This window comes from Ambystoma mexicanum, chromosome 13 (genome assembly GCF_040938575.1).
Source record: "Ambystoma mexicanum isolate Mex_15411 chromosome 13, UKY_AmexF1_1, whole genome shotgun sequence".
NCBI lineage: Eukaryota > Metazoa > Chordata > Amphibia > Caudata > Ambystomatidae > Ambystoma > Ambystoma mexicanum.
Window position 1 is genome coordinate 817,521,205 of NC_090938.1, and position 14,596 is coordinate 817,535,800.

Here is a 14,596-nt window from a genome sequence, read left to right on the forward strand (position 1 = left end):
GTGCAGTCGATGGCACCAATGCAACCGGGTATGCTGGCTAGTGCATGGAAACCCACTTTGGTGTTTGCAATCTCCTGGGCAGTCCGTGGTAATGAGATGTGGTCGTCTGTGTGCTTGAGGAGGGCATCGAGCACTTGGATGAGTGTTCGTGAGAATAATGGTTGTGAAATGCCATGCAGGTGCCCCACTGTGTGCTGGTAGGTGCCTGTGGCCAGGAAGTGGAGTACAGCCACTACCTTCAGTAGGGGGGGGATGGCGGTTGGACTTTCTATCATGCTGACGATGTCGTTGTGTGTCATGTCTACGATGGCGGTGATGGTGTCCCTGTCCAAACGGTACAGGGTGTGGATCTGCTCAGCAGTGAGGTTGTTTGGATTGGCTCTGATGCGTGGGATTGGGGGCTGCCTGCGTGGTGGCACTGGCTGTGCTGGTGGGGCTTGCTGGGCCTGCCTTGCCCTCCTTCTCCTCCTGCGTCTCCTCTGTGCTGCCTGTTGTTGTTGTTGTTGTTGTTGCTGTTGTAGTAGCACATGCATTGCTATCAGGTCCTCCAGCCCCAACATTGCTAGTCGTATTGGCATCATTGTGGAGTGTGACTGGGTGTGGGTAGGGGTGGGGTGTGCTCTTTTTATACTCCCCTGAGTCTGTATTGCCTTCACCTGTGCTGTTTCTGTGCACCTGTGGCAGCTGCATTCACTTGAATTGGCCCTTTACGGTTGGTTCGCGATGGCGTTATTTGCACCATGGCGGTAAGGTACTTAGCGGCCTCGTTGATGGCGTTAGGTGCATGTCCGCTTGGGTCGGCATTTGCGTGCCTTTCCGCCATGGCGCTAAGTACGGTGTGGGCGGTCGCGTGCGCGCACCCTTAGCGCAGTTAGCGGCAGCGTTAACTACGATGCCGCTATTGGCATCGTAGTTAACGGTCACGGGTCATGATCGGACCTGGCGGAAAACGATGGCGGTAAGCATTTACCGCCATCGTTTTTCGCTTAGCGCCAGGGTCGTAATGAGGCCCTGTATCCGGAAGCCTCACAGGATTGTGGGTGTGGGGGTATTGGCACCTGGTTCTATATATGGTGGAATTGCCCCAGAATCGATGCATTTTGGAGGGAAATACGGGATGCGCGAGAGCAGATCTTTGGTGCTCACCTAATAACATCCTCAGAAGAGGGTCTGCTGGGATGTAGGGGGAGGTCGGAAACAGGCTCCAGTAAGGCACAGTGGAGAGCCCAAATAATTCTAGTGTTAGCCGCCGTGATGCTGATCACACAGAGATGGAAAGCTGGGAAATTCCAACATTTCAAGAATGGAGGCGGGGAGGAGGAGGGGCAATGTTTTACAGAGCTGACTGTGTTGGGTGCATGGCATATAGCTTAGTCAAAATTAAATAAAATTAATTAAAAAAAAGAAGTATGAGAGGTTGTCAATCTAGATTAATAGTAAATCAGGAATACTGGTCTCCGCGATCAAACTGCCTGAGAATTGCAGAAAGATATCACATGGGCAAAAAAGAAAGGAGAGAAAAATGACGGGAGCACATGTATTTACTTTCAGCATGACTCGAGCTATGGTTGGGCATTAAGTGGCTGAAATGGAAGACGACTAAACAGGACTCCCCTCTCCTGCCTTCTCAGGAAACAACATCCAGAGACTTAAAATCAATATAATTGAGACTAGGGATCAAAGCCAAGACTTTGGCCTGAAGAACCAACTCTTCAAAGAACATCTTACAATTGCTAATCATTCCACTCAACCCTTTTAACTTCCTCTGGAATACCCACTCACCCCCCTCTCCCTAACCCCTCAGAGCTCCTCTGCTACCCCTGCAACCTACCCGCTCACTCCCCCTCTCTACCCATCACAGCTCCTTTGCTACCTCTGCAACCTACCCACTCACCCCCTCTCTACCCATCAGAGCTCCTCTGCAACCCTGCAACTTACCCACTCACTTCCCCTCACTACTCATCAGTGCCCCTCTGCAACCCCTGCAACCTACCCACTCACTCCCCACTCCCTACCCATCAGTGCTCCTCTGCTACCACTACAACCTACCTACTCACTCCCCCTCTCTACCCATCAGAACTCCTCTGCAACCCCTGCAACCTACCCACTCACTCACCCTCCCTACCCCTCAGAGCTCTTCTTCTACCCCTGCAACCTACCCACTCACTACCCCTCTCTGCCCATCAGTGCTCCTCTGCAACCTACCCATTCTCTCCCCCCTCTCTACCCCTCAGAGCTCCTCTGCTACCGCTGCAACCTACCCGCTCACTCCCCCTCTCTACCCATCACAGCTCCTTTGCTACCTCTGCAACCTACCCACTCCCCCCCTCCCTAACCCCTTAGAGCTCCTCTGCTACCCCTGCAACCTAACCGCTCACTCCCCCTCTCTACCCATCACAGCTCCTTTGCTACCTCTGCAACCTACCCACTCACCCCCTCTCTACCCATCAGAGCTCCTCTGCAACCCCTGCAACCTACCCACTCACCCCCTCACTACTCATCAGTGCCCCCCTGCAACTTACCCACTCACTTCCCCACTCCCTACTCATCAGTGCTCCTCTGCTACCACTACAACCTACCTACTCACTCCCCCTCTCTACCCATCAGAACTCCTCTGCTACCTCTGCAACCTACCTGCTCCCTCTACCCCTCTCTACCCATCAGAGCTCCTCTGCAACCCCTGCAACCTACCTACTCACTCCCCCTCTCTACCCATCACAGCTCCTCTGCTACCCCTGCAACCTACCCGCTCACTCCCCCTCTCTACCCATCACAGCTCCTTTGCTACCTCTGCAACCTACCCACTCACTCTTCCTCTCTACCCATCACAGCTCCTTTGCTACCTCTGCAACCTACCCACTCACCCCCTCTCTACCCATCAGAGCTCCTCTGCAACCCCTGCAACCTACCCACTCACTTCCCCTCACTACTCATCAGTGCCCCTCTGCAACCCCTGCAACCCCTGCAACCTACCCACTCACTCCCCACTCCCTACCCATCAGTGCTCCTCTGCTACCTCTGCAACCTACCTGCTCCCTCTACCCCTCTCTACCCATCAGAGCTCCTCTGCAACCCCTGCAACCTACCCACTCACTCACCCTTTCTACCCATCAGTGCTTCTCTGCAACCCCTGCAACCTCCCCACTCACTCCCCCCTCTATACCCATCAGAGCTCCTCTGCAACCCCTGCAACCTACCAACTCACTCACCCTCCCTACCCCTCAGAGCTCCTCTGCTACCCCTGCAACCTACCCACTCACTCCCCCTCTCTGCCCAACAGTGCTCCTCTGCAACCTATCCATTCACTCACCCTCTCTACCCATCAGAGCTCCTCTGCAACCCCTGCAACCTACCCACTCACTCACCCTCCCTACCCCTCAGAGCTCCTCTTCTACCCCTGCAACCTACCCACTCACTCCCCCTCTCTGCCCATCAGTGCTCCTCTGCAACCTACCCATTCACTCACCCTCTCTACCCATCAGTGCTCCTCTGCAACCTACCCACTCTCTCCCCCCTCTCTACCCATCAGAGCTCCTCTGCAACCCCTGCAACCTACCCACTCACTCATCCTCACCCTCTCTACCCATCAGAGCTCTGCTGCTACCACTACAACCTACCCACTGACTCCCCCTCTCTACCCATCAGAGCTCCTCTGCTACCCCTGCAACCTACCCACTCACTCTCCCTCTCTACTCATCAGTGCTCATCTGCAACCCCTGCAACCTACCCACTAACCGTCTCTACGCATCAGAGCACCTCTACTACCTCTGCAACCTACCCGCGCCCTACCCCTCTCTACCCATCAGAGCTCCTCTGCAACCCCACCAACCGACCTGCTCACTCACCCGCTCTACCCATCAGAGCTCCTCTGCTACCCCTGCAACCTACCCACTCCTTCTCCCTCTCTACCCATCAGTGCTCCTCTGCAACCCCTGCAACCTACCCACTAACCCTCTCTACCCATCAGAACTCATCTTCTACCTCTGCAACCTACCTGCTCACTCCCCCTCTCTACCCATCAAAGCTCTTCTGCAACCTACCCACTCATTCTCCCTCTCTACCCATCAGTGCTCCTCTGCAACCCCTGCAACCTACCCACTCTCTCCCCTCTCTACCCACCAGAGCTCCTCTGCTACCCCTGAAACCTACCCACTCACTCACCCTCTCTACCCATCAGAGCTTCTCTGCTACCTCTGCAACCAACCTGCTCAATCCCCACTCTCTACCCATCAGAGCTCCTTTGCTACCCCTGCAACCTACCCACTGACTCTCCCTCTCTATCCATCAGAGATCCTCTGCAACCCCTGCAACCTACCTACTCACTCTTCCTCTCTACCCATCAGTGCTCCTCTGCAACCGCTGCAACCTACCCACTCACTCCCCCTCTCTACCCATCAGGGCTCCTCTGCAACCCCTGCAACCTACCAGTTCACTACCCTTCTCTACCCATCATGCTCCTCTGCTACCCCTGCAACCTACCCTCTCTCCCTCTCTACCCATCAGCACTCCTCTGCAACCTCTGCAACCTACCCACTCACTCCCCCTTCTCTACCCATCAGTGCTCCTCTGCAACCCCTGGTACCTACCTGCTCACTACCCTTCTCCACCCATCAGATCTCCTCTGCTACCCCTAAAACCTACCACTCACTCTCCCTCTTTACCCAACAGTGCTCCTCTGTAACCCCTGCAACCTACCTGCACACTACCCTTCTCTACCCATCATGCTCCTCTGCTACCCCTGCATCCTACCCACTCACTCTCCCTCTCTACCCATCAGTGCTCATCTGCAACCCCTGCAACCTACCCACTAACCATCTCTACGCATCAGAGCACCTCTACTACCTCTGCAACCTACCCGCGCCCTACCCCTCTCTACCCATCAGAGCTCCTCTGCAACCCCACCAACCGACCTGCTCACTCACCCGCTCTACCCATCAGAGCTCCTCTGCTACCCCTGCAACCTACCCACTCCCTCTCCCTCTCTACCCATCAGTGCTCCTCTGCAACCCCTGCAACCTACCCACTAACCCTCTCTACCCATCAGAACTCATCTTTTACCCCTGCAACCTACCTGCTCACTCCCCCTCTCTACCCATCAAAGCTCTTCTGCAACCTACCCACTCATTCTCCCTCTCTACCCATCAGTGCTCCTCTGCAACCCCTGCAACCTACCCACTCTCTCCCCTCTCTACCCACCAGAGCTCCTCTGCTACCCCTGAAACCTACCCACTCACTCACCCTCTCTACCCATCAGAGCTTCTCTGCTACCTCTGCAACCAACCTGCTCAATCCCCACTCTCTACCCATCAGAGCTCCTCTGCTACCCCTGCAACCTACCCACTGAATCTCCCTCTCTATCCATCAGAGATCCTCTGCAACCCCTGCAACCTACCTACTCACTCTTCCTCTCTACCCATCAGTGCTCCTCTGCAACCGCTGCAACCTACCCACTCACTCCCCCTCTCTACCCATCAGGGCTCCTCTGCAACCCCTGCAACCTACCAGTTCACTACCCTTCTCTACCCATCATGCTCCTCTGCTACCCCTGCAACCTACCCTCTATCCCTCTCTACCCATCAGCACTCCTCTGCAACCTCTGCAACCTACCCACTCACTCCCCCTTCTCTACCCATCAGTGCTCCTCTGCAACCCCTGGCACCTACCTGCTCACTACCCTTCTCCACCCATCAGATCTCCTCTGCTACCCCTAAAACCTACCACTCACTCTCCCTCTTTACCCAATAGTGCTCCTCTGTAACCCCTGCAACCTACCTGCGCACTACCCTTCTCTACCCATCATGCTCCTCTGCTACCCCTGCATCCTACCCACCCACTCCCCCTCTCTACCCATCAGAGCTCCTCTGCTACCCCTACAACCTACCCACTCACTTCTCCTCATCACCCATCAGTGCCCCTCTGCAACCCCTGCAACCTACCCACTCACTCCCCACTCTCTACCCATCAGTGCCCCTCTGCAACCCCTACAACCTACCCACTCACCCCTGTGAGAAACCTGAGGATATTCTGACTCCTACTCCCCCTTGATCCTCTGTTCAGGTAGCCAGGGAAAGGCCATCGCTCTTGGATCACGACCCTGGTGGTGGAGAAGTGACAGAGGATCACCAGGGTGTATGGTCCTTGAGGATTGGGAGTGGGGTGCCCACAGGCGAGACATGGTATCCCCTTTCCCTATTGACGACCAACCTAACCCTCCCCCAACCTTTATGGGCTACTAGAAGGCCTCACCCTTTATTTTCCCAAATGTGGACTCTGACAGTACTGGCATGAGGAAGAGTGGACTGAGAGTAATCAACACTAAACTTAATTTCACCACTCTGGTACTGGGACAAGGACAATGCCTGAAGAGTACTGTGCGGGTCAGGCATGTCCCTTTAATCATGGTCAGGCAAGCCTAACCACACCAGCAACCTGTCAAGTGGTTGCAGGTGTATAAAGAGAGAGCCAGAGAACAGCAAGGGGAGCAGCAGGGAGGCCTGTATGGGAGAGACCAGCAGAGAACCTGTGTTGTGAGGAGCAAGCAATGGTGGGACCTGAGAGGAAGCTAGGACACCGGCAGATGCCCCAGACAACCTGTAGAGCCCATGGCAAGTCGAGCCGAAAAGCTGCCACAGGTGTGGGAGTCTCCGTTGCCCACAGAGCAAGGAAGGAGAGGGTGGCAGCGCTTTCCGTGTCCATGGAATCGGGTTGCAGAGTTATTGGCATTTGCTCTGAAGGACCCGAAATGTGAGCAGGACTCACAGAGGCCGGCCCGCTCGCCTATGAGGCAGAACAGAAGTGGGAGGCACCAGGAGCGGGGATCACGGAGACCGGCCTGCTTGCCTGTGCAGCAGAACCGATGCTGCGTTGCACCAGGAGGAGAATCGCAGGGCACCAGTGAATGGGAAGAGGTGTCACTCAAAGATGGGGACACTCCTAGAGGCTATGCATGAATGCTAAAGTGCTGTATGCCCAATATTGAATTCCAAACTGAATGAAAACTCGAAGAAAAGTTAAATTATTCACATTGATACCGTAATAAATGAAATCTTAAAACAATGTGAAACTATATATATTGAATTGAATGAAAGTTCACGGCCAAACAAATAATTGAGGAGAACAAAAAGGGAAGGTGCCCTTTTGTGAAAGCAACCCATGGAGAAAGAAACAGTGTGAAAGCGTGTGACAACCGGTCGGGATACATAACACCACCTCAAAGAGGACTTTTATGAACAGATACAGTGCAGCAAGGTTAAAGGCTGGCAAGAGGTGTGTGACACCTATTTACAGAGCCAAGAGACTAAAATGGAGATGCCATGAGAGGGTGCACATTCAAATAAAACCAAGAGGCCGACAAAGAGAAGCAAAGTGAAGGTGAAAAGAACCTGTGTGTGCTGAAGAGCCGAGGGTTCCTGGTTGTGCAACCTTTGACGGGTGGACCGTGTGGTCTGACAACTGAGCCTAGACCAGGGAGCCCTGAATTGAGAAACCCAAGACATTGTGAGACAAACCAAGAAGGAGCTCTGTAAATGAACTATTAATGTCAAACAAGAAAGGTCAAGTTGGCCTGGAGTTGTGTTGAACTTTAAAGGTCTGAAACAAAATATGAATTGCTACGTTGAGGTCTTGGGGAATGAAATCCTGAGACTTGGCGAACTACAAACGATATCTTGATGTCGGAGCCTCAAGACCCCCTTGTCCTTTTGAACTGTGTTGCTTGGTTGCTTGGAACTTGGGGAAGGGAACCCCAAGGATTTATGGAACTTTCTTGAACTTGAAAGGGGTAATCTTGAGACTTTTGTGAAACCTTCGTAAACGAGCATCACGTCAAACATACCATGTCATTGCATGAGTATTGCCGCCGGTCAGCCAGAGCATTTATATTCCATGTCATTGCATGAGTATCCCCGCCTGTCAGACAGAGCATTTATATACCATGTCACTGCATGAGTATTGCCGCCGGTCAGCCAGAGCATTTATATTCCATGTCATTGCATGAGTATTGCCGCCGGTCAGCCAGAGCATTTATATTCCATGTCATTGTAAGAGTATTGCCGCCGGTCAGACCGAGCATTTATATTCCATGTCACTGCATGAGTATCCCCGCCTGTCGGCCAGAGCATTTATATCCCATGTCAGTGCATGACTATTCCCGCCAGTCAGACCGAGCATTCATATTCCATGTCATTGCATGAGTAGTGCTGTCGGTGTTAGGGAGAATTCTCTTTCTAGCGCTAATTTCCCTCACCTAGTGAGTCCCCAAGCAGCTTTGCTGGATTTCTGGAGTTTATTTTTCCACCTGGTAATAGTGTAAATCCTTTTTCCACTCTTACATGTCTTTTAGCCTATGTGTTTTTACTCAATGTGTGATCTTGGGCACTGGAGCACACCACTCCAGGTGCCCCTGTTCTTGTATGGGTTACACCACACCCTCAGTGTAGTAACCCAGGGTTGTCTTTCAGACTTCCCTCTGACTCGATTTCGCTGGGGCTGACTACTGTCCCCCAGAGAAAGGTAAAGTTGCCATTTACTTTACATAGTCACTTTTTTTCCACAGACCCAGTACACCCCATCTTACATGGAGTACTGGAAAGGGCTAATCTGTGCCCCTTTTCTGTCTGTACCTCCCTGAGCATAGTTTTGCTCTTTTAACATTTAGACTTGGCTGGTGGCAGTGTTATCTATCCTAACTGTTCTACCGCGATTATATTAGATAAACGTGGTAATACTTTTGGCTATTTTTGCTGCCTTAAGCATAAACCCGCTTGACCAAATCGTCTTTCTTTTGGCTCCGGTTGGGTTTTTTCGCCATTTCTTTTTGTGAAAGTCCTTCTTGTGTTTTACTTTGCGCGGCAAACTAGGTTCGCCTTCTTTGTTCACCGTCTTTTGGCGGGCTTCTGCAGAGAAGCCCTCCTCAAGGCACCTGGGTGCCTAGGTGGCCTGAATGTGGGGAAGGGGTGTAGTCACCCCCTGCACAGGGTATACTAGGAAACCCAAGTCACACTTTGCCATGATTGGCTGAGGTGGTTGTCCCGGCTGGAGAACCCCCCCTGCTGCATGATTGACAGCCAGGCTGGGTGAATGGGGGTTTTGCGCATAAAAGGCAGGTCTCTTGGGCTAGAAGTCAGAGTCGCCTCTGGAACTACAAGGAACCGAAGAGAAGCAGAGAGAACGACGGCTGCTGCAACCACCCCGTACCAGTGAAGCCCTGATGCAGTCCTGAGCTATCTACCCTTCGAAGACCAGAGAAGATCCAGTCCGGAGTCTTCTTCCCTTGAGCCTGGTGGGGATAACCGGCTCATCTTCTTCAGCCAGAGGTCTCTGTTGTGGTCGAAATCTCTGCTCACTGCTGTAGTGGTCCGGATAGCCACCTGCTGAGCTTCTCCTGTTTTTAACGAGCACACCTTTTCGTTGCCACTGCTGCCGGCTTCATCCCTCTGTGGTGCAGACCCCCTTCAGATGTCCTCCTTCAGAACAAAGCTCCAGGAACCGTGGGTCTGCGGGAAACCAACAGGAACAACTGCCAGGGCACCAGCTGCACCATTGGAATAAGGTACTGTGTTCTGCTCGAGGAAACTGGGGGAATCCCTTTTCCTCATCCACAAGGCTTGCCCTTGTCTTCACTCCTTCTTATAACTTTTGCTTCTGAACATTGACAATTTCAAAGTACTTTTGGCTATGTAGAATCGTGAACTGTCTAACGGTGTGATCTTCGGCGATAGGCCTCCGGTGTCACTTGAACCTGGCTCCAGCCCTTTGACTTTTGAACTCCTGTCTCTGAGTGTTTCTCGATTCTGTCTGTCTAACCGAAATATTGCCTGTGATTTATGCCTCCAACTCCCTCTGGGTATCTCAGGTGCTAAGTGTGTTTTTGCCACGGTAGCATTTCATGTCACGGATACGCGTTTACTTAGTAGACCGTACTGTCAAAAAGTGATTGTAACCGTATCCGCGGTATCGTGTTTTGTTCATAACACTGGTTCACTCAAACACAGGGTACTTACCTTGAGACATACTATACAAAGTGAATTGGTTAGTCATAGTATATTTAACGTGTGGTTTTGTGGAAAGTTTAATAGAAGTGTTGTGTTTATAACTGATGGTTTTAAATAATAATTGTACTTATAATTTTTTACCTGAAGCCTTGAGCCAGTGTTTGCTTGAGTCACAGTAATTGTGGTCCCTTTGTATAATCTCTGCTACTGCTCATATACTCTTGAGATAAGTCTGGCTGCTCCGCTACTGCTACCACTCTGACATAGTAGTACAGGCTTGTACCAAAGGTAAAACTTGTATTGCCACCTGTAGTCTTAATTGTGTGTAGTGGTCCCTAAGGGCACTGCACAGGATTCTGCCTAACAGTCGGTCAGACAGACAGAGCATTTATATTCCATGTCACTGCATGAGTATTCCCGCCTGTCAGACAGAGCATTCATATTCCATGTCATTGCATGAATATTCCCACCTGTCAGACAGAGCATTCATATTCCATGTCATTGCATGAGTATTCCCGCCTGTCAGACAGAGCATTCATATTCCATGTCATTGCATGAATATTCCCACCTGTCAGACAGAGCATGCATATTCCATGTCGTTGCATGAATATTCCCACCTGTCAGACAGAGCATGCATATTCCATGTCATTGCATGAATATTCCCACCTGTCAGACAGAGCATGCATATTCCATGTCATTGCATGAATATTCCCACCTGTCAGACAGAGCATGCATACAGTCTTTCTTTGCATAATCCTTGGACATTACATTCATGTACTTCTTCATTGCAGCTGCACAGAGGTGTCCCTCCTAAACTATTACTGCTGCTTTTCTCTACATGCATGGGATCAGAGACCTTATGAGACACTAAGGGATTACATTAAAAACGTTCCTGTGTTACTTCCACCCCAATCCACTCCTCCGATATTGCCTCTTGTATTTCAAAGAATAAGCTCTATAGGTGCCAGAAACCTACCATTAGTTGCAAACTGAACACACTCCTCTCTCGACATCCTCGACTTGAAGGCGGAATCTACGTAGCCATAAATATACGTGCTCCCAGAACCTCCAATGGCAAAGGGTTGGCGGATCAGCATCCCGCTAAGCGTCGCATACACCTGAGCCAAGAAACAAACATGTCAGTGACCATACCATGAGCTAAAGCACATGCATTATAAAATATATCATGTGCCAGTGGCCATACACCTGATCCAAGAAACAAGCGCATGTCAGTGATCATATCATGAGCTAAAGTATATGCGCTATAACATATATCATGTGCCAGCGTCTCATACACCTGAGCCAAGAAACACATGCATGTCAGTGACCATACCATGAGCTAAAGCACATACACTATAACAGATATCATGTGCCAAGCATCCCATATACCTGATCCAAGAAACACATGCATGTCAGTGACCATACCATGAGCTAAAGCACATGCACTATAACATATATCATGTAACAGCATCCCATACACCTGAGCCAAGAAACAAATGCATGTCACTGATCATACCATGAGCTAAAGGGCATGCACTATAACATATATAATGTGCCAGCATTTCATACACCTGAGCCAAGAAATAAATGCATGTCAGTGACCATACCATGAGCTAAAGTACATGCACTATAACATATCTCATGTGCCAGTGCCCCGTACACCTGAGCCAAGAAACAAATGCATGTCAGTGACCATACCATGAGCTAAAGCACATGCACTATAACATATATCATGTGCCAGCATCCCATACACCTGATCCAAGAAACAACTGCATGTCAGTGACCATACCATGAGCTAAAGCGCATGCACTATAACATATATCATGTGCCAAGCATCCCATACACCTGAGCCAAGAAACAAATGCATGTCAGTGACCATGCCATGAGCTAAAGCACATGCACTATAACATATATCATGTGACAGCATCCCATACACCTGAGCCAAGAAACAAATGCATGTCAGTGACCATACCATGAGCTAAAGCACATGCACTATAACATATATCATGTGCCAGAGTCTCATACACCCGAGCCAAGAAACAAATGCATGTCAGTGATCATACCATGAGCTAAAGCACATGCACTATAACATATATCATGTGACAGTGCCCCATACACCTGAACCAAGAAACAAATGCATGTCACTGACCATACCATGAGCTAAAGCCCATGCACTATAACATATATCATGTGCCAGCATCCCGTACACCTGATCCAAGAAACAACTGCATGTCAGTGACCATACCATGAGCTAAAGCGCATGCACTATAACATATATCATGTGCCAGCGTCTCATACACCTGAGCCAAGAAACAAATGCATGTCACTGACCATACCATGAGCTAAAGCACATGCACTATAACATATATCATGTGCCACCATCCCGTACACCTGAGCCAAGAAACAAATGCATGTCAGTGACCATACCATGAGCTAAAGCACATGCACTATAACATGTATCATGTGCCAGCGTTCCACACACCTGAGCCAAGAAACAAATGCATGTCAGTGACCATACCATGAGCTAAAGCACATGCACTATAACATATATCATGTGCTAGCGCCCCATACACCTGAGCCAAGAAACAAATGCATGTCAGTGATCATACCATGAGCTAAAGCGCATGCACTATAACATATATCATGTGCCAGCATCCCGTACACCTGAGCCAAGAAACATATGCATGTCAGTGACCATAGCATGAGCTAAAGCGCATGCACTATAACATATATCATGTGCCAGCGTCCCATACACCTAAGCCAAGAAACAAATGCATGTCAGTGACCATACCATGAGCTAAACATGCACTATAACATATATCATGTGCCAACGTCTCATAAAACTGAGCCAAGAAACAAATGCATGTCAGTGACCATACCATGAGCTAAAGAGCATGCACTATACCATATATCATGTGCCAGCATCTCATACACCCGAGCTACGAAAGAAATGCATGCTAGTGACCATACCATGAGCTAAAGCACATGCACTATAACATATATCATGTGCCAGTGTGTCATACACCTGAGCCAAGAAACAAATGCATGACAGTGATCATACCATGAGCTAAAGCACATGCACTATAACATACATCAGGTGCCAGTGTCTCATACACCTGAGCCAAGAAACAAATGCATGACAATGATCATACCATGAGCTAAAGCACATGCACTATAACATATATCATGTGCCAGCATCCCATACACCTGAGCCAAGAAACAAATGCATGTCAGTGACCATACCATGAGCTAAAGCACATGCACTATAACATATATCATGTGCCAGCGTCCCGTACACCTGAGACAAGAAACAAATGCATGTCAGTGACCACACCATGAGCTAAAGCACATGCACTATAACATATATCATGAGCCAGCGTCCCATACACCTGAGCCAAGAAACAAATGCATGCCAGTGATCATACCATGAGCTAAAGCACATGCACTATAACATATATCATGTGCCAGTGTCTCATACACCTGAGCCAAGAAACAAATGCATGTCAGTGACCGTACCATGAGCTAAAGCACATGCACTATACCATATATCATGTGCCAGCATCCCATACACCTGAGCCAAGAAACAAATGCATGTCAGTGACCATACCATGAGCTAAAGCACATGCACTATAACATATATCATGTACCAGCGCCCCATACACCTGAGCAAAGAAACAAATGCATGTCAGTGACCATACCATGAGCTAAAGCACATGCACTATAACATATATCATGTGCCAGTGTCTCATACACCTGAGCCAAGAAACAAATGCATGTCAGTGACCGTACCATGAGCTAAAGCACATGCACTATACCATATATCATGTGCCAGCATCCCATACACCTGAGCAAAGGAACAAATGCATGTCAGTGACCATACCATGAGCTAAAGCACATGCACTATAACATATATCATGTACCAGCGCCCCATACACCTGAGCAAAGGAACAAATGCATGTCAGTGACCATACCATGAGCTAAAGCACATGCACTATAACATATATCATGTGCCAGTGTCTCATACACCTGAGCCAAGAAACAAATGCATGTCAGTGACCGTACCATGAGCTAAAGCACATGCACTATACCATATATCATGTGCCAGCATCCCATACACCTGAGCCAAGAAACAAATGCATGTCAGTGACCACACCATGAGCTAAAGCACATGCACTATAACATATATCATGTGCCAGTGCCCCATACACCTGAGCCAAGAAACAAATGCATGTCAGTGACCGTACCATGAGCTAAAGCACATGCACTATAACATATATCATGTGCCAGCTTCCCACACACCTGAGCCAAGAAATAAATGCATCTCAGTGACCATAGCATGAGCTAAAGCACATGCACTATAACATATATCATGTGACAGTGCCCCATACACCTGAGCCAAGAAACAAATGCATGTCAGTGATCATACCATGAGCTAAAGCACATGCACTATAACATATATCATGTGCCAGCATCCCATACACCTGAGCCAAGAAACAAATGCATGTCAGTGACCATACCATGAGCTAAAGCACATGCACTATAACATATATCATGTACCAGCATCCCATACACCTGAGCCAAGAAACAAATGCATGTCAGTGACC

The 14,596-nt window shown here is 49.6% G+C and overlaps 1 protein-coding gene across 1 annotated transcript in view; it reads right to left on the reverse strand.

Moving 5' to 3' along the window:
* LOC138522060 (proteasome subunit beta type-9-like) overlaps nt 1-14,596 on the reverse strand; it is a 172,118-nt gene that overhangs the window by 20,794 nt on the left and 136,728 nt on the right. Inside the window, exon 5 of the mRNA XM_069635297.1 lies at nt 10,969-11,110. Coding sequence (XP_069491398.1) covers nt 10,969-11,110 — 142 coding nt within the window. The remainder of the gene's footprint in view (nt 1-10,968; nt 11,111-14,596) is intronic.